The 19,344-nt window shown below is 37.6% G+C and overlaps 1 protein-coding gene across 19 annotated transcripts in view; it reads right to left on the bottom strand.

Annotated features, from left to right (window-relative positions):
- The window catches only part of ttll5 (tubulin tyrosine ligase-like family, member 5), a 90,667-nt gene that overhangs the window by 22,310 nt on the left and 49,013 nt on the right, over positions 1–19,344 (bottom strand). For 18 of the 19 annotated variants that reach the window (XM_053633866.1, XM_053633865.1, XM_053633872.1 and 15 more), the window contains 2 exons: positions 14,920–15,041; positions 2,465–2,636 (listed from right to left, as the gene is read on the bottom strand). In XM_053633866.1, coding sequence (XP_053489841.1) covers positions 2,465–2,636; positions 14,920–15,041 — 294 coding nt within the window. Of the gene's footprint in view, positions 1–1,366; positions 1,429–2,464; positions 2,637–14,919; positions 15,042–19,344 lie in introns of those variants that run through there. The other variant, XM_053633878.1, reaches the window with a different exon arrangement.

The following is a 19,344-nucleotide window of genomic DNA, read 5'->3' as shown; positions in this document are numbered from 1 at the left end:
CCTACTGTTATTCCTGAGTATCAGTCACAGTTCAGCTGGTAGAAGATGTTTTTCTTACATTGCTTCTAAACTCTGAAATAGTGTTTGAGATAACATTAGATATGCTAGATCAGCAACTTTTTTAATCCAGATTAGAAGCATACTTGTTTATTTTGGTTCATTCTTAGCCTTAGAATTTATTTCTTTAATAGACTTTTCATGATTTGTAATAATTCTCACAGATTTAAAGTTACTTCATGTGAGTGTACACTGGTTCTTTAACATACTTTCTCATAGACACCCTGCTCTGACCTATCAAAAACACTTCTGAGATTTTGAACTGAAAATAAAAAGTGCCATAAAAAATGATGATGATGATGATGAAGAGCTTAGAGATATGAGACTTGACTCTGACCTCCAGAAAGTAACTTATCTGCATCTCTGTTTTGCAGTTGCTCTAATTGGTTCAGACTCATATATTTTTGTGTACTCTCTTACAAAGAGGTTCATCTTTTCGTCAGTGTCACAGGGACTGCCTGCTGCTTCCATGACACCAAATGGTTACATGTACCTGTATGAAGCCGTGCCCATCTGGCATGCAGAGCGTTGACACAGGCTCTCTGCGTCAGACAAAAGCAGAAAGGAAAGCTAAAGAACCCGTGTCCACAAAATTAAAGTTCACCTTATTCTAGGACAATATTTTATGAATATTTCTATTTAACTTTCGATGCTACTCCATTTATTCTGGCAGTTTTCTTTGTTACTTTTTTTTAATTAGTTTGGTTAAGATATTTTGATTGAAGTTCTTTAAACTACAATTTGATGTCCAGACAATGTTGTTCAAACTAGATGTCAGTGTGGAAGGATATTATGAGGTTGTTGAGTGGCACATGAAGGTGTAAGGAATACACCGTCTATCTAGAACACTGGCACACAAAAGATGAATAAAGACATTTAAGTCTATGAAGAAATTTCTAAGCAGTGTCATAAGAAGGGTGGAGGTGGGAAAGGTTTAGATGTTAGATCAAAACCACCTGCAAGACGCAATCAGTTAGAGGTCAGTGAATGAACTGAACCAAGCAAATCCAGAGAATGGCACTATTTCTTGCTGAAGAATACTCTACACAGCTAATGACAGTGGTTTCAGTGAGCAAGTGTCTGGCCAAATAGACCAAGACAGACACAGAAGTAGAATTAAACTAGTTCAATGATACTGCAATGACTCACCAAGTGCACTCTCTCATTCTCTCTCTCTCTCTCTCTCTCTCACACACACACACACATACACAATGCACCATTTATCTACTGCAATGCTTGGTTCATGCAGCTCTGTGATGTTTATAAGTGGAACTGAGAATGGAATCCAAACACACTAAACTGTTTGAACCTGCACATATTCAACCCTTGTTCAGCCTAAAGTGACCCAAAATGTGATCCTGATTTCTCCACCTGAGTAATTTTAGAAGGTTTTGCACACAACATAAAAGCCATGCCAAGGAAGACAGAAAGAAAGAAAGAAAGACAGAAAGAGAGAAAGAACAACATAAAGAAATAAATACAGTCCTGGATTGATTCAAACAAATGGTTTAAACAAACAAAAAAAATGGCTGAAATGTTGAAATACAAAAAACCAACAGAGTTGCTCAGTTAGTGTAATAATCAGTTAGCACCAAGGATGTCCCGATCAAGATTGTTTGCCCCCCGATCCCGATCAGAGTCATTTAATATCGAGTATCTGTATCCGATACTTGTATGTTCCTAGTGCTAGGTGTACACTTCAAGTACATTAAATCCAATGTACATGCTTGACAACTGAATAGCTTTGCAATGCATTAAGAAAAAAAAAATTGCCACCATCCATGCTGTTCCTTAGTTTTTTTTTTATTATTATTAAAGTTTTTTTTGTTTTGTTTTTACAAAATAAAGTAAACAAACTAAAAATATTTTTATATGGATCTTATCAATTAAGAGCCATGGCTCTTAACTTAACAATTCCAGGAGAGGAAACTTCTCTCCTTTTAAAGGGATCCTCCAGTGTGTGTTGATTCGATGCAGCCCGAGTTACCGAAGTGAACTGGCTGTATTCCGTTTGGTGTTTAGTTTTTAGGTGCCGTATCAAATTGGTAGTATTGAATGCAGCTCTGTTGCTACCGCCTCACGAAATGCTCGCATTGCAGACATTACAAGTGGCTGTTTTCGGACTGCTTTCATTTTCCAATTTAAAATATTTCCAAAATGCAGACATTTAAACCATGTAGTCCTGCCACAAATTGTGTTATCCATGACAGCTGACAATAAAAACCGGTTAGTGCTCAATAAAGAAGATACCGATCAGTTAAAAAATGCCTTCATCGGTCCCGATACCGTTCTTTCAGATCGGATCGGTACATCGCTAGTTGGCACAATAAATCTGTACTGTTAGCACAGTACATGGCTCATGTATATTATTATTTCATTAGCTATAAACGTAGGCTCCATCACTGACTTGATGTCGAGAACGGCTCTGGTCCAGTAGCTTCCTGGACTGCAGTTTCTGCTGCTGGAGCTGCTGGATGGCAAACTGGAGCTGAGAGCTGCCTGATGAGGTCTGCAAAGTTGCTCCAGTAGCCAAATTACAGGCACTCTGGCTCTTTCCGTCATCGTCGTCCTTCCTGTGACTGTTGAGAGGGAACAGAGTTTTGTTGTACTATTCACATCCACAGGTGACACAGGCAAGATTTCAATCATAGCATGAAAAGTGAAAGAATATAAAATGTTCTAGTCATGTCATTGCCAATGTGCTAGCTAACCCTGACACTAGGTTCACACTACTGTATTAGAAATGATACAGCATTAGTAGGGCTGGGTGATTATATATATATATATATATATATATATATATATATATATATATATATATATATATATATTGATATGATATCAATATTGTGATAAATTACTTATTACTTATACACTTAATTATTTACCTTTTTTTTTTTACTTACACAAAAACCCTAACCCTCTGAGATATCACTGGCATGGTGATGTTTTTTTAATTATTATTATTATTTTACACTTTTAATAATTAGAAATTAAATGGTACTGAATGGATGACGTTGATTTGACATATTTTTTGTCTTTGTAGGCATTAAAGACAAGTATCGTCAAACTCAGTTGAATGTTTTTCTTGTTTTGTTTAATTTACTACTGTTTTGCAGACAGTTTGTTAGCTAAATTAAATATAGGGATACACATCATGTATCGTAGAAATGTCCTCAAGTATCGTGATGATATATTTTTGTCATATCGCCCAGCCCTAAGCATTAGCACTGAAAATAATTTAACATATTCATATGATTATGGTATGAATCATAAGTTGCTTTGTTTATACTCTCGCAAAACAGACAGAGAAAGATGTCTTGTCTTGATGTCAAAATATCCATCGATTCCTATTTATTAAATGAGCACACATTTAACCACATTTAACATAGAACCGTAAAATAAACAAAACACTCTCATCTGTCTGCGGTAATAAATCCAATAATACAGAACCGACTTTTAAAACAAGTGACACATCAAATTCTTTTATTCCTTTATTCATCGTACACAGTACAGCAGCCCCTCCACCTGCAGCCTCGCTCATCCAGATCAGTCAGTGGCAGAGAAGCATGAGGATCTGTAGTGAGCAGCAGGCTCCCAGAACACACAGCCTCTCCACTGCCCTATACACGACACGTCATGTCCCATCAACATCACCGGCTGAGTGCCGAGCAAAGTAAACCTTTAAATGGCTCCATGCTTTTATAAAGCGATTAGCTCTCATTTGAGCCCGGCTTATGGAAGCCCTTTAACTTTTCTTCTCATCTCTACAACTGCAGAATGTCAAAGCGGGACCCTCTGATCAAGGGTAATACAGCAGCGATGGAAAAAGCAGCTTTTCAGACAGAATTTATTTAAGATTTATTTTTTTATGAGCAAGCACAGATAACTCAAGCGTAAGAGGTTAGCAAATAGAGGTATACGAGTTCCTGCTAAATAATAACACAAGCAAGAACTTTTCTACAGTATATACACTCACCGTCCACTTTATTAGGAACACCTGTAGACCTGCACATTCATGTAGTCATCGTAACAGCCAATCATGTGGCATCAGCGCAATGTAAAAAATCGTGCAGATACAGGTCAAGAACTTCAGTTAATGCCCACAACAAACATCAGAATGGGGGAAAAAGTGTGATCTCTGTGACTTTAACCATAGCATGATTGTTGGTACCAGACTGGCTGGTTTGAGTATTTCAGAAACGAACGCTGATCTCCTGGGATTTTCACACACAAAAGTGGGTGAGTGTGTTATCATATGGTTATACCACAGTACTGCTGAATGCCTGAATCTGATTGGTCAGAATGTAATTTTCAGCAGCTCTGACAGTAGTGCCAATTGCAAGACGTCCTAATATGTTTTTGTGTCTAAAGGAATTGCACGGAGGTCCAAGTGAAGGGTGAGATAGAAAATAGCAAAAATAAATAATTATCATCTGTATCAGACCAGGCAACCTTTATGCATTTTGTGGCATGCTGCATTTTAACATCAGAGTATGCTGGAATGTACTCCAACATAAGTACAGCCAAAACAGCTGTTGTTTTTTTCCATAATAAAAATGGCAGATGAGTCAATTGACATTTATGCAGGTGTTTTGAACTCTTTATATTAATATGATATTAACTGAAAGGCTCTGGTAACCCAGTCCTTCCCCCTGTCTCACTAGGAATGTTTTGGTTCTTGGTGCTTTAAAGATGCACTGATGCAGTGATCTTACCTTCCGTCAAGGTAAATGAAGAATGCGGCTAAAAACAGCACTTTTGACCAAGGCCAAAAGTTTTTTTTTTAATCCAAAATAAACAAATAAATAATTGCAGAGAGATTGGACAGTGATTAAAAACACAGTTCGCTTGCATTGCTCTTCTGCGCCGGTCAGTGCTCAGCCACCGCCAACCACTTGGAGAAGCAGAGGAATAATGCAGGAATGTACTGCACAATTGTTGATATGGTGAAGCTTTCTGTAAGGAGAAATTTATTTGAACATTTATGGAAGGAGTCTACAGTTTCAGTGCTTTCTAAGTGTCAGCAAGTTTTCAGACACTGGAGAGTCTTCACCACAGAGGGCTTGATGCATTCTGGTTTCTCAGTAACATGATGAAGTCTTTGTAAGTACAAGAAAGAAGGGGAAAAAAGAGACTGGTGAGAGAAAGACTGCTTATACCTGGTATAGGTGATAACAGGAACTAACCTCTCTTGCAGACATTGCGCAATATTAAATGTAACTATTTGCAACAGAAAAGCATTCTCTGTATTGTTAAGCTATAGTGAGTTCAAATCACAAGAATGCCACAGCAATCAGTGGCTGGAGGTCATGCTGTCTCATACACTCTCACCTCTCAATCATACTGACCCAAGTCAGGGGCATCTGTAAGCTCATGTATGCAGTACAGGGCAGACAGCACTTTCCTCTGAGTGTGCCACACTGCCCTGTACCTGGTTGGTAGTTGTCATGTGATAGGGGAAAGTTCGCTAGTGGGTGGGAATTAGAATATGTGAATAAACTGAAGGGAAAGGTGGGGAAAAGCATGATGTGTTGTTTATTAATAAATAAAAAAATGAATCATCACGTTGCTGTTGTGTAGTAGGAATAAAACACTTTGCGATATGCTGTTATAGGAAAAATCAACTTCAGGTGGTAACAGTAACATCGCTTTGACATCCTGTTGTGTTTTACTCCTTACATAGTTAAGAAAATGTTTAAAGTTTGACAGGATTTATTTGCTTACTAATCCTGAATAACCATGTGCACTGCAAAAAACCCCTAAAACAAACAATTCTTTTTAAAAAAAACAAATCTAAATACAATCACAGAATCAATCATATCCAAATAAACTAAACCACTGTCTGCAGCCCAGAGCTATAACTCACCTCTGACAGTGATTCTAGATATTATTCATATTCAGTGTAATAAGCAATGTTTGCTGACACCTACCGTGTTAGTCATGCACAGTGCAAGTATTATTCTCATGCTCAACTGTAGGAAAAGGAATGCTTAGGCAAATGACATCATTCAGCATCATTCCATGGATCTGGAGTAATACCTCAAAGCACCAAGCTGGTCAATGTGGCTAACATCAGGACACAGAGTGTCGGGGTATTTCCATCAACTATTTATTTTCTTTTTCTCTCTGTCTCTCTCTCAGTTCAGCTTAGGAAAACATAACCAACAGAAGATCACGCAACACTGAATGTATTGTTACTAACTGCTAACCAGAAGGAGTACCTCACTGAGGGAATTCTGGGAGGTCAAAAAGTCAAGATCAACACTGCACATTCAATACGCATCAGGTTGCAACTTTGACTCTCATTTCTGTCCTCTAATGGCATGGCAAGCAAAAGCAGTCAGAATAAACATGTTAACGACTGTGAGAATCACTTTAAGATTAAGCTACAGATTTGTATGTTGAGCCAAGTGCAGTGGAGCAGGAGGTTCCAGTGTGCAGTCTCTCAGATGTCTACATCATCCTATTAGCACGATGTTATTATCCATCCATCCATTTTCTATACCGCTTATCCTACAGGGTCACGGAGAACCTGGAGCCTATCCCAGGGAGCATGGGGTACACCCTGTTCAGGGTGCCAGTCCATCGCAGGGTACAATCACACACATTCACACACCCATTCATACACTATGGACACTTTGGGCATGCCAATTAGCCTACCATGCATGTCTTTGGACTGGGGGAGGAAACCCCCGCAGCACGGGGAGAACATGCAAACATCCGTACGCACAGGGGAGCAGCAGGAATCGAACCTCCAACCCCCCCCCCCCCCCACTGAGCCACCGTGCACCCGATGCTATTATCCTAGAGCAGAATTTCTCTAAGCACATCCTCAGAAGAGAGCTCTGCACAACTCTCCATATGGGTCTAATTAAGATGAATAGAAACATTTTTATTCAGAAGAAGACAAGTCATTGTTTCGCACTGACCTCTTTAATTTATTTTTAATAGTCTGTCCACACTGGCCCCTCATTAATTTGCTATGATTTCGTCACTTCTCATGATGCACCTGTAACCATATTAATGTATCCTTAAGGTTTCCAGGATTTCAGGAAGCACTAAATTCAGTTAAAGAAAAAATATAGATACACTACCGAAAAGTCTGGAGACACTTGACTGAAATGTTTCTCATGATCTTAAACATCTTTTGATCTGAAGGTGTATGATTAAACGTTTGAAATCGGTGTTGTAGACAAAAATATAATCGTGCCGACATTTTCATTTCTTTCATTAGAAAATTAACATTTTACTTACAAAACAATATTTTTTAAAACGGATGACTTGGTGCGAAATATTACGCAGCCAATAAGTGTCCAGCGTAGGTGGGAACTCCTTTAATACTGTTTAAAAAGCATCTCAGGGAAATTCCTCAAGATACTGGCTGAGAAAATGCCAAGAATACATTTCTGGAAATTCTAGGCAAAAAGTGTGCATACTTTGAAGATGCTAAAATATTAAATTATTTTGATTTATTTTGGATTTTTTATCACAACATAATTCCCATAGTTCCATTTGTGTTATACCAGAGTTTTGATGACTTTATTATTATTCTAAAATGTGGGGGGAAAAAATAAAAATAAAGAATGAGTGTGTCTAAACCTTTGACTGGTAGTGTATATTACACCAGTGCGCTGTAAATTTCTTTTCTCTTCTCTTTTTTTCCCCTCCTTTACATCACTTCATTGAAACATGACACAGCAATGCTGCAGAGTTTTTGAATTTCCTGTGAGACTTTCAAACACTGAACATATTCAATCATAACACAAGTAGCAGGAAGGTTTTTCTATTTTAGTTGATGCTGAAGCTTTTAAGCAAATATGTCAGATACTATTAGAGTATTACATTCCAAGATTATTAGTCTAGGCCAACATTTCTTCAATGTGAGATGTTATACATAAACCCAATAATTTAAAGTGAAAGAGCAGGATTCTGTTTAAACGTTTACTCTGTCAGCGTTCGTTCTTAACAAGTTAATCACATTTTTATTCGGTATGTTTCTGATAAACGTTTCGCCACAATAAAGGACACTATACAGGGCCTTCCAGAATTCTTGGCACCCTTCATAAAAACAAGCAAAACTCTTTGTCATATAAACATTACACAATAACAACTTTCCACTCAAACAATAGGAGAAAATATCTGTATCAGTTCGAACACGAAAAAGTCCTTTTCATTAAAACTACCTTTTAAACTAATAGTATTTTAAATATATGCATGAAACATTTATTATTTTTCCTTTGTTTTCTGTTTTTGCCTTTAACCCTGTCCAGTTTCTCTGGGGTTTAAATATGAGATTGCACACACATAAAATCCCTTTATCACCCATTACTTTCAACACGAAAAGCTGAAGGATGAAACAATACACAAAATTCATACTGGATATGATGATACAGCAGTGTCTCGATACAATATTTTTTCAATATAACAGAAATAATCATTGCCTTAATATGCGCCTTCAATTTTCAGTTTATTAAAACATTGAACATTATAAAAGCACAATAATTGCAACTTAACAATTACATAGAGTGTGTGTGAGCCGTTCAGACTCTTAGCCACATATAACAAAACAAAAGCTGTGCATTAGAATGTAACAAATTTAAACATGGCAAGCTTTCAGTGGTGTGACTCTGAGAAGCATGAAGTTCTTCTTAGTCTGTTTTCAGCTCTCAGAGTCACGCAGCTCTCTATAGCCTTAGATGTGTTTTGTATCCTGCATTCTCCATTACCGAATATGATCTAAATGGCTAGGCATGAGACGATACACTAAAGCCATGAAACGAGACGTATCCCAAAAAAGACTTCACTAGATGATACTGACACGAGACCATATTGATGGAAATCAAATGTTAAATTCGAATACATTTATTTTGTAATGACAACAAATCGAACCACTGCAATATCAGCATACTGTATTGTAAGAAAAGTAGATCAGGATTTATAAAAACAAAATAAAATTTCCCCCTATTATTAACCTCATTTCATCTTATTCATCTTCATTTTCATCTTTTTCAGTGTCATAAATGTAATTTATGGCAACAATATTAATATGGAAAAATAGTTTGGTGGTAGATTGTGTCTTAAATTATGAAATAAAAATTTGTATCATCGCCGTTCCTACTGCTGTCTGACATCCATCTTACATGCACGAGCACATCACACTCACCAATTTAATTGTACAGATGAGAAAAACAATTGTGATTTTATTTTGTATATTTCCTCATTTTCATGATTAATTTTTGGTTATGCCACAGCCAGCACAACACATGACATGCTTCTGAATCATTTAAGATGCGACTTATATCAAGAGCAGCACACAAGAGTTTATTTTAAATTGTGATCCAGGTGAAGCCAGCTGTGCAAGAAACCGGAGTGCATGTACATATAGCAGTTTACAGTAACTGCACTTTGGATGGCTATGCTATGGAACTGTTGAGAAAATGTTGAGCATTAGTTTACTGTAGGCCATTTATGGAATTCAATCTGTGCCAAAAGTGTTGAGTGTAACTTTTCAAGAAACAAACAGAAATATACAATGAAAAAGATCCTTTTTGCTAATCATGGTTCATGAATGAGCTTTCATTTACACTTTCAAATCTTTCATTTATGCTCTGCAAGTTTATGTTTGCCATTCTGGCACAAATCTCAAGTGTGGGCGGGGCTTAACAGTGATTACTCTCTTTGGCTAGTGAGATTTGGATCGACAGCTTCCTGAAGTACCAGGAAGTACAGACTTGTGTTTTTCTGGAGAGCGTTCTGGATGCGGTTGTCTGTATAGTTATAATGTTTATAATCTGTAGTGGAAATTACTTACTTGCGTAGTATATTAGTTCGTAATTAATATTTGAGGTCTGGGTAGTCTCATACGACTATTTTTTTCGATATGAGCTCTCAGAATGGAGAGTGTCATCATTGACATCATCGACATCATCATGGTCATCCTACTCCTTTTCAGCTAGACACTTGAGCTGTCGATCCAAATCTCACTAGCCAATGAGAATAAAGCACTGTTAAGCCCCACCCACATGTGAGATTTGTGCCAGAATGGCGAACATAAACTTGAGGAGCATAAATGAAAACTCTGAACGAGTAAACGAAAACTCGGGCAGCGCATTCATAAGCCGTGATTAGCGAAAATGATTGTTAACAAAGAATGCTGTTTATTTAAAGACCATGTTTTTGCCATTTTTTTAAATTTTTGCCACAGAGTTTATTGTTTTTAGTTTCAGTGTTTTTCCTTCTTTCTCATTGTATATTTCTGTTCGTTTCTTGAAAAGTTACGTTCAATATTTTAATAAAAGTTTTTTCCAAGTTCATGTGGGTTGAATGAAATGAGGCTGTGGACTGGATCTGGAGAGTAAGAAGAGGTAGAGCTCATAATGAATATTAAACAGAAATATCAAGATACACCTCAGAGAGGCAAAAGACTGTCTAAATGCAGCAGAGCATTTGTGTGCATGAACGGGGATCCTGTATTAGCCATACATTTGTGGTATTACTGCCAGTGTAATGTACACATATTTGGCAAAGTCATCACAATGTAATATTTCAGTTCACCAGTCACTGTTACAATTTACAGAGAAGTCAAAGCGCCCTCATAGACCAAACCTTAAAGAATTTTTCCAGCTCCTGCTTGACGATGAACACAGGAGCTAGTTCAGTAGTATGCTAGTGTGCTGTGTAAAACTGGGATTAGGAGAGGTTTGTATATTTTTTGAAACCCATGTAGCTTCTTCTGAGTTGAAATAAAGTGGAAGATATGTTTTCAATAGCAGTGAGTGTGGCTTGATAAAGTTTAAATGTTTATTTCACATCACATAATAAATGCTATCTTATAATGCACAGCCTACTTTATTATGCAGTTTGTTGCATTGTTCGATCTACAGACATAAGAGCTTGTACAGAATGAAACAATTCATCTGTATTGCTACATTCTTAAGAGAGACACATGGTTTATGTTGACCTGCACAAATCAGGCAATGAATATAAAATACATAAGCAGTTTAAAAAAAAAACACCATTAAGCACATTTAGGACCATAAGAAAAAGTTTTACATGTCTGAAACAATTTGGACCCGGGATCTGTACATAAGGAAAAGCACCTGATAGCCGCTGTTAAACATCAGGAGCATTGATGCTTTGGAGCAGTTTTTTGGCTGATGGCTCAGCCTGTGAATATTTTTAATATTCTGAATGGGCTGCCCAGAAAGTCAAGTTAAGCGTCTGAATACGGAGAACTTTCCCCGTGTATTGACGTCATTTTTAAACTTCATTTGCTGACTTAAGTCACCGACTCTAAATACAGCCTTAGAGCCTTTTTGTTATGTCGAACGTAGAAGAAAACTGATGTAGAACTGGAATGTCAGCCAAGTTAGAAGAGAAAGTCAACATTATCGTCTTATGCTGGGCTCCGTTCTCTTCTAACTGCACTCCAAACCCGAAATATGCAATAATTATGACATTCCGTTACAATCCTAAACCCTGCCTATTATTACTGTTTGCAAGCGGTACCCAATAACTTACTGGAAACGAATCTCTGTTTAAGCCAAGAGCAGAGACAGCGCACGATCAGTGATCCAAGAGCAGCTTAAATTACCGAAGTATTTCACAGACTTAACAACATTATCGTTTACAATGTTTGACATACACCACTGGTACAATCTAATATCACGGCGTTCAACAACCAGTCACATATTCTGCTGATTACTTCACTTAGTTGTCAGTTGTACTCAACAAATACAGGATGGAACATTAAACCAAGCCAAAGGCTGCATTATTTGTTCTTCTCTTCAACAGGACACAATCTTGAGCTCCAGCAGTGTATTTAGGGTTACAGGTACAACTGAATATGGAATTCTGGAATATCTCTGTATCGGTACAATGGGTTTGGAGGAGGGGAGTAATAACAGTGGGAATATGGTTTGGAAGTGCTGACACAGCGTACCTGGCAGCCCCTGGCGAGAGCAACTTCAAAGGCCCCTACTCTTTGAAAGGCATCACGCCTCACCCCCTTGGCTTAAAGAGTCAGTATGCTTAACGGCTTCAGCATGTTTGGCACAGACCACTGGTCCCAAAATGCTGGACACAGAGCGAAGGCTCAGGAAATCAAACATTAAAGACAGAATTAAAGTCAACATAATCAGGCATACATATCCTAATAACATCTTTAAAAATTATGCTTTGGAATTCTTTCAGCATACGCAGACCTCATCCAAGGTGAGGAGTGGCAACAGCCTGGTTTGGTTTAATTTTGCTCGGTTTGGTGCACAGCAGACAGCAGCCAGTGGAAAGTTCCAGGCAGATGCTGTTCTAAAGAGATGCCACATTTTGACCAGAAATGAACCTTTAAACACAAACAAAATCCTACTGCCAAGACTTTCAAGGGAAGAAGAGGTCAAGGAAACGACTGCATTCTGCAATCGCTGGGGACAGAACAATTAATTACTTACTAATCTCAACAGTATCGAGGACTCCGGGAGAGTCAGCATGGCGCTTACTGAACACAAGCAGTACAAACAGAGTGGAGGAAAAGGTGCTCTGGATTAAATAATAATGAGATAAGCAGAAACAGAATATGCCATCAAGGCATTTAAGCGTATAAGATGTGAAAGCCTGTTTTGGATATCTACGCAAGCATGCTGTGAGAAGATTAAAAATTCACTACGTCTTTTACTTTCTTTTGTGGAAATAAAAACATTTTTTAAAAAGGGAAAAGCCAGACATTCCAAGAATTCCTTGACAGTTCCATACTTAAGGAAGGGTTGGACTAGAAAAACAGACACGGCTAGATGAGGGCCAAAGTGTCTGAGACATGGTCACCAACCGATCACTATAAAACTGAGGAAACCACATAAGCTTAACCCTTCCTCTCATTACATGGCACTGTGGGAAGCACTGTATGAACACCTCAGCTTACAAGCGACGATACTGCAGTATGACGTCTCAGGAACTGCATGCACGCAATAAATGTGCCCATTTTATGTTCTAATATTTTAGCATCATGTGACACTCAATACGTTTACATGGACAACAATAATCCGATATTAACCCGATTAAGACGATACTCTGATTAAGAAACTAGCATGTAAACAGCCATTTTTTATTACCTTAATTTGATTAAAGTCATACTCGAAGTAAACACGAATCGAATTAAGACATGTGGAGTATTCCTGTTTTAATCGCATTATCAACGTGCGTTACAGACATGTACACATCTTAATCACACTATTAACGTCGTGTGGGAGTTTTCACCGCATTTTGCGACAGGACACGATCACACACGGCAGTGCTCGACCGTTTTACGGCAAACAAGAGAGCACGGCTGCGTCCCAAACCACGTACTATATAGTATATTACCTACTATATAGTAGGTGAAATACATGTGTTTCGGCTTATATATAGTGGGCAAGTACGCAGTTTCGGACGCAGCCCATGGCTTCAAGCAGTCAACTATTTGCACGTATTGCAAGACAAATAATTAACTGCACTTGAAGCTTTCGTAAAATTAAAAATAAAAAACACCCATAACTGTATACAGTACCATAAGGAAGACGAGCTGTATGTTGATACGTGAAATTCTGGAGGAACGTCGGACGGTGTGGCGTGGGGACGTAATGACGTGTGCCGTTAATCGAATTCATATTCTATAACGTAAAACAGGAACATGAAAGGAATATTCTAAAAGCAACCCATATAAACACCTTAATCACAATATTGTCTCATTCAGAATAAGGTCAATAATTAGATTAGTGCTGTCCATGTAAACTTAGTCAATGTTGCAATACAAGTTCTAGTACAACTCTAATTTCTAGGAATTCATGATGAACTGGAAAGGCACAGGAATTTATACTTTACTTCTTTTCGCAGTTATCTTTCACTTATTCTCACGTTCTCCCCTGCTGAGATGACAACGCGAATATGTAGGTGATTGTCTTTATTCGCCAGGAAGTTAACAGACAAATGTCTAAAAAAAACATTTTCACTGCCTTTAACAGATAATATAATCTTACATTTCAAAGGCGTAGTACCTACCTAGCAGTCTCACCACTTAAATTACCTCTTTTCCTTCAAAACGTAGACTCCCAGCTCTCTTTAAAGATTCTTCAGAGACCATTAAACTGGCCTTTAGGGTTTTATTGCCTGTGACCGATTTAGCCAACACAAACTAAGCACCTATAAAATTGTCCAGAAATGATTACACTGAGAAAGCTTACAGAATTCTAATTTGCCTCTGCAATGAAGCACTTTCAGTACATCTTTCTGTAACATGCACTGCTTGAAGGGAGAGAGTGAATCAGGTAGTCAGATGAGAAGTTCTGTCTCTTTCACCCTGAACCGATTTCTACAGACAATTCATGCTTCTCTGGCAATACACTGAAACCCTTTTATCCCATCACATAAAGAATGTGATTCTACATCATGAAAAGAACCACATACAATAAGGGACATTTTTTGTTTTTAAATTCTGCAGGTTTTTATATTAAACTGGGGAAAAAGAAATGCATGATGCAACCACAGAACCCAATTTCACTCCAATTCTAACATTTACCATGGCACTGAGGAAACATACTACAGCTAATCTGGAACACTTACCCTTTGTTCACTTCCAGACACATTAGTGCGTAAAGTGGGTGTATTTGTAATAGTCAAAATACATAAATGTACTGTAATGGTACCAAAAACTACACTGGTTTAATGCTACATTACAGTGCTGTATGGCGTGATAGTTTACACTTGTTATCACAAACCTATAAAAGATTTGTGAAACAACTTCTGACAAGTCAGCCTGGCAGGCAAGGGTTTAAACATTGCTCCCTCCTGGTCCACACACACATACCAAGCGCACACATAATGTGTACTTACCTCACAGCACCAGAGAGGTTCATGCCTGAGTGTTGAGCTGTCGCTGTGTCGGGCCGAGCTCCTGACGTGACACTCTGCACTCCTCTGCGGAAAACTCCTTTAGCTAGGTTCAGGTTGGTCAGCTATGCAAAATAAAAATAAAAAATTATGAAATAACAACAAAAATAAATATTGTTCTCATACTTACAGCTCTAATTTTTATATTCAAAAACTGGAGTTTAATACACAGAAGAGCAGAAACTTTTGTAGTTTGCATTAGTATGGTTACGCACAGCATATGTTTGTTTTTTTCCTTGTAAGTGCATGAACAATTGCACGAATAAATGTTATGCACATAACGTTGTGGTGAGGCAGAGCCAGTTAAAGACCAGAGCAGTGATCATTCTTATAGCTTGTTCTCTCGTGTCATTATTCTGCTCATTATTATTGTAATTATTGTCATGCCATTATTACATTATTACTGTCACTAACTTCTTCATTGGTTGAAACTATTAAAAACAAATGTCTGCTCCTACTCACGACACACAAATACAACAGTGGTGTGTAAAATCAACACATATTTCTATAGCTCAGAATTGAGATGTTATCCATTCATGGAGCCATTAACAGACGTTTAGGAAATAAGCAATTATACAGACAGCTAGTCTCTAAGCGCAGGATGTAATTACACACTTCTTTGTCTCTTTCCCACTCTAATCATGAACACATATACTGTAAACAAACCCTAGGGTCATCAAAAGCACTGGACCAAGACATGGGAAAAGGATGTAATATAGACTGGAGCGATTAGGCAGCTGGATAGATTAAAGAGCTAATAGAAAGCTTCCAGATTCAAAATATTGAATTTTGGAACTATGGCAATATACCACTTCTGCTCTTCCTGCTCCTCTGGAGATGACAGAGCTGTTTATTTTCCCAGCGTTTAAGGCTGCGTTTCTAGACAGGTGAACAGCTTAGCAGTTTGTCTGGTTATCATACCAGAGAAAGGGGAAATGTCAGGCATTCCTCAGCGACAGGTGTTTAATTTAATGCAAGATCTGACAGAGTACAGGCAGACCTTTGGAACCTCCATGGGCTTCAGGGAAAGAGTTTATTTTCTAATGTTACACATATTTGGTTGAGATCTGCCATCCTTGTCAATTGTCAATATACATCAAGGTCAGTGACTCCAAATGACCTGCAAATGTCCAGTGACCTGCAAATGTCAAGCATTTAGTGAGTAAGTTTGCTCCACTTCTCAGTCGTACTAATTATGAAAGTACACCGGGCACACTATGGAGCACTGTATTAACGTTCTTCTAATTCCAAATGTAATTCTGAGCCATTAGAAAAAAGTTTCTTAAACTAATTTGTTGCAGAAAGGGCTACAAAAAAAGCTGCTATATAAAAATATCCCTGTATTTGGATTAAGCCTGTCTGTGGATCTAATGCCACACTGTAGTGCCCCGGCCGTTGCCAGCACAAACTAAAGGAAATTGCCATCATATTTCAGCCACACTACAAACATGCCACATGCCAGAGATGATGACCAACCTCGAGTAATGACTTCATTGAAAAGATAAATGTACGCTGCTTGACTTAGGTCAGAAATGCAAACTATGTGCCTTTTTCAGACCCTTAAATGTTCATTTTACTGGCATACTGACCAAAGAGCTAAAAATATGCATAAATCATCAACAAGTTCTCCATTATGTGTAGGTACAGACAATATCTAAAAAGATATGTCAGTGAAAATATGATGTTTTTCCAGCCGAAAAGATTTGCTGGTAGATAAATGAATTGTCTCGAAAGATTGTTTTGAAAAAAATACCAAGAATCCAAGATGGCAGAGTCTTTATGGGACTATAACGGTCTGGGCTGCATTGGTGTGTGCTTGTACATGTCTGTCTAAAGATGCTTGGTAACGCTGAAAGGTTAATACAGGGTGGCCGGCCATCATGTTCTTCTGGCAAAGGTCATGGGCGACATTCTAAGTCTGACTATAACAATTTTATAACAGTCCTAATAGAAAGGGGCATCTACAAATCATCATCATCATCATGTGTGATCTTTTATCAGACATGCGAAACAAAAAACTTTAAAGCAAGCACAACATTAGATGTAATGTATAATGTGACAAATCTGCAAACAAATTTAATATACTGTACACGTATAATGTAGAAGAATGTTGAAGGTACAAGCAAATGATGTGGTTATCGAGTATGAAAGGAATAAAACATGGCGGGGCATGCTGTTATAGGAAAATAATCAACGCTGGAGTGATATAATGCGGCCCCACGTCAAGCAGAGTTACTGTTACCACCCCAAAGTTGATCATTTTCCTGAAGTGTTTTATTGTTCTTATTTTTTTTAATAAAAAGATGAGCCAGATGTGAGATGAGCTAATCGGAATATTAATCTGGAATGATTTGTGCAGATGTTTTGAACTCTCCAATATAAACTGACACAGCCTGGAAGCTCTGTCCCCTTCCCCCAACCTCACATGCTCTCGACTGAACTCGTGCAGGCCTCCTCACTTTCTGTCAAAGTAAATACAGAGTGTTTTGAGTTTATTAATATGAAATAAAATCTGTGCATGTTCGACAAGTATATAGTTAACATAATTTCACTATGTTTATAATAAGGGATGCAAAAAAAGTAAAAAAATAAATCAGCAAAATAACAAATGTGCTGTTTTTTTAACAGAAAAAGAAAAAAGGATGAAAATTTTGACCTAAAAATATTAAATACGCCTACAATATCAAGTGTCCATTCTAACCCTTTACAAATATTGTTAATGGTGATGATAATTAGAAAGTGATTATATACTTTATTAAATAGCTCTCAGACAGAAGATCAGCAATGAATAATTGGTCATGTGGACATTAGACAACCAATTTTTAAATGGATCTTATAGGTTTTAGATTGATTTGATTTTATAGAAATTGTACTACTACTACTATTACTACTACCATTATTATTATTTTGTTTTTTGTTTTCTTTTTACTGCACCATCCACCATCCAACTGAGTTTTCAGCTTTCCCTCACTAGCCTCTCTTCTCTCTCTCTCTCTCTCTCTCTCTCTCTCCATCCTAAAGACTTTCCCATGTTTGAAAATTTAAAGTTACAATAAAAGTTAAAGTTACTTGTATTTGCCATACAAGTCCCTGTTTAAGTTGTTGCCACAGAAATGATGACATTAGAAGCACATTAATATAAACCTAAAAGCCAGAACTAATGTCTGAGCTATTCTGTTATAGAAAATGAATTAACACCAAATAGAATGAAGCATTCAGCAGCGGTTTGGTATAATTTGGAATAATTCATTAGCATATGTGATATTATACAAATTGTTTGGAAATCCAAATGCATGTCACAACTCCTCAAAATTCAAAACCCAAATGTAAACTTGCCACATTGGCTGAAAATTCGATGATATAATGAAAAATTGCATGGAGGCAACAATCGATCAAACAATTATATCAAAATAATATGAAGACTAGATACAGCCTACTTAAAAGAAAACCACACCAGAACTTTTTGGTCAACTCGTAAAAACACACATAAGATCCTGATACTATGTCTTTCATCAATACAAACGTTCACCCAAACGGAAGAGGTTCTTGGAGCACTGAATTTGCACTATAACTATATCAGCATTTGACAGACTTACAGTAATACTCAACAAACTAAGCGAACATAAATATCTCACTATGTGACCACAATGCTTTTATGACCCATCAGCGGATACTGACAGCAAAACTGCCTCTAAAAGTGTAATTGGCTTATCATGCCTTGCAGATGCAGTGGAATTTTTGTGTGGTTTCGGATGTGCGTTTGTGTCTTTTTGATATTTATGCACAATTTTTTTCTATGCCCCACTCTCTTTATACATGAAGCACTACAAAGTTTGCTTTACATTTGAATGAATTCTAAACTCAAAATAAAGCAGGACATAAATTTGTTCATCTAATCCATAAAACTAAGCTGGAAAGTAAAATGGTAAATGGTCTGCACTTATTTGGCACTTTTTTAAAACCTTAGCGGCTTTACACTGTTTCTCATTCACCCATTCACACACACACACACACACACACACACCCACACACCCACCAATGAAGCAGAGCTGTCATGCAAGATGCTAGCTTGCCATCGGGAGCAACTTGGGGTTCATTGTCTTGCCTAAAGACACTTTGGCATGTGGAGTCGTGTGGGCCGGGAATTGTACCGCCAACCCTACAATTAGTGGACAGCCCGCTCTACCACCTGAGCCACAGCCGCCCAAGTAACGTGCAATAAAATCCAGTGTTGAATTAACACCTACAGTGTTTATTCACATCCACTCGGACACAAATGAACACTGAAAGAGTTAATTCAACACTCTATGTGTTAATTCAACACTGGGGATTTTGCTGTGTGCCCGAATGAACTTTCCATGATAAACA

The sequence above is a fragment of the Ictalurus furcatus genome, chromosome 9 (assembly GCF_023375685.1).
Source record: "Ictalurus furcatus strain D&B chromosome 9, Billie_1.0, whole genome shotgun sequence".
Lineage (NCBI taxonomy): Eukaryota > Metazoa > Chordata > Actinopteri > Siluriformes > Ictaluridae > Ictalurus > Ictalurus furcatus.
Note: the sequence above shows the minus strand (reverse complement) of the source record. Positions and strands in the feature narration are given on the sequence as shown.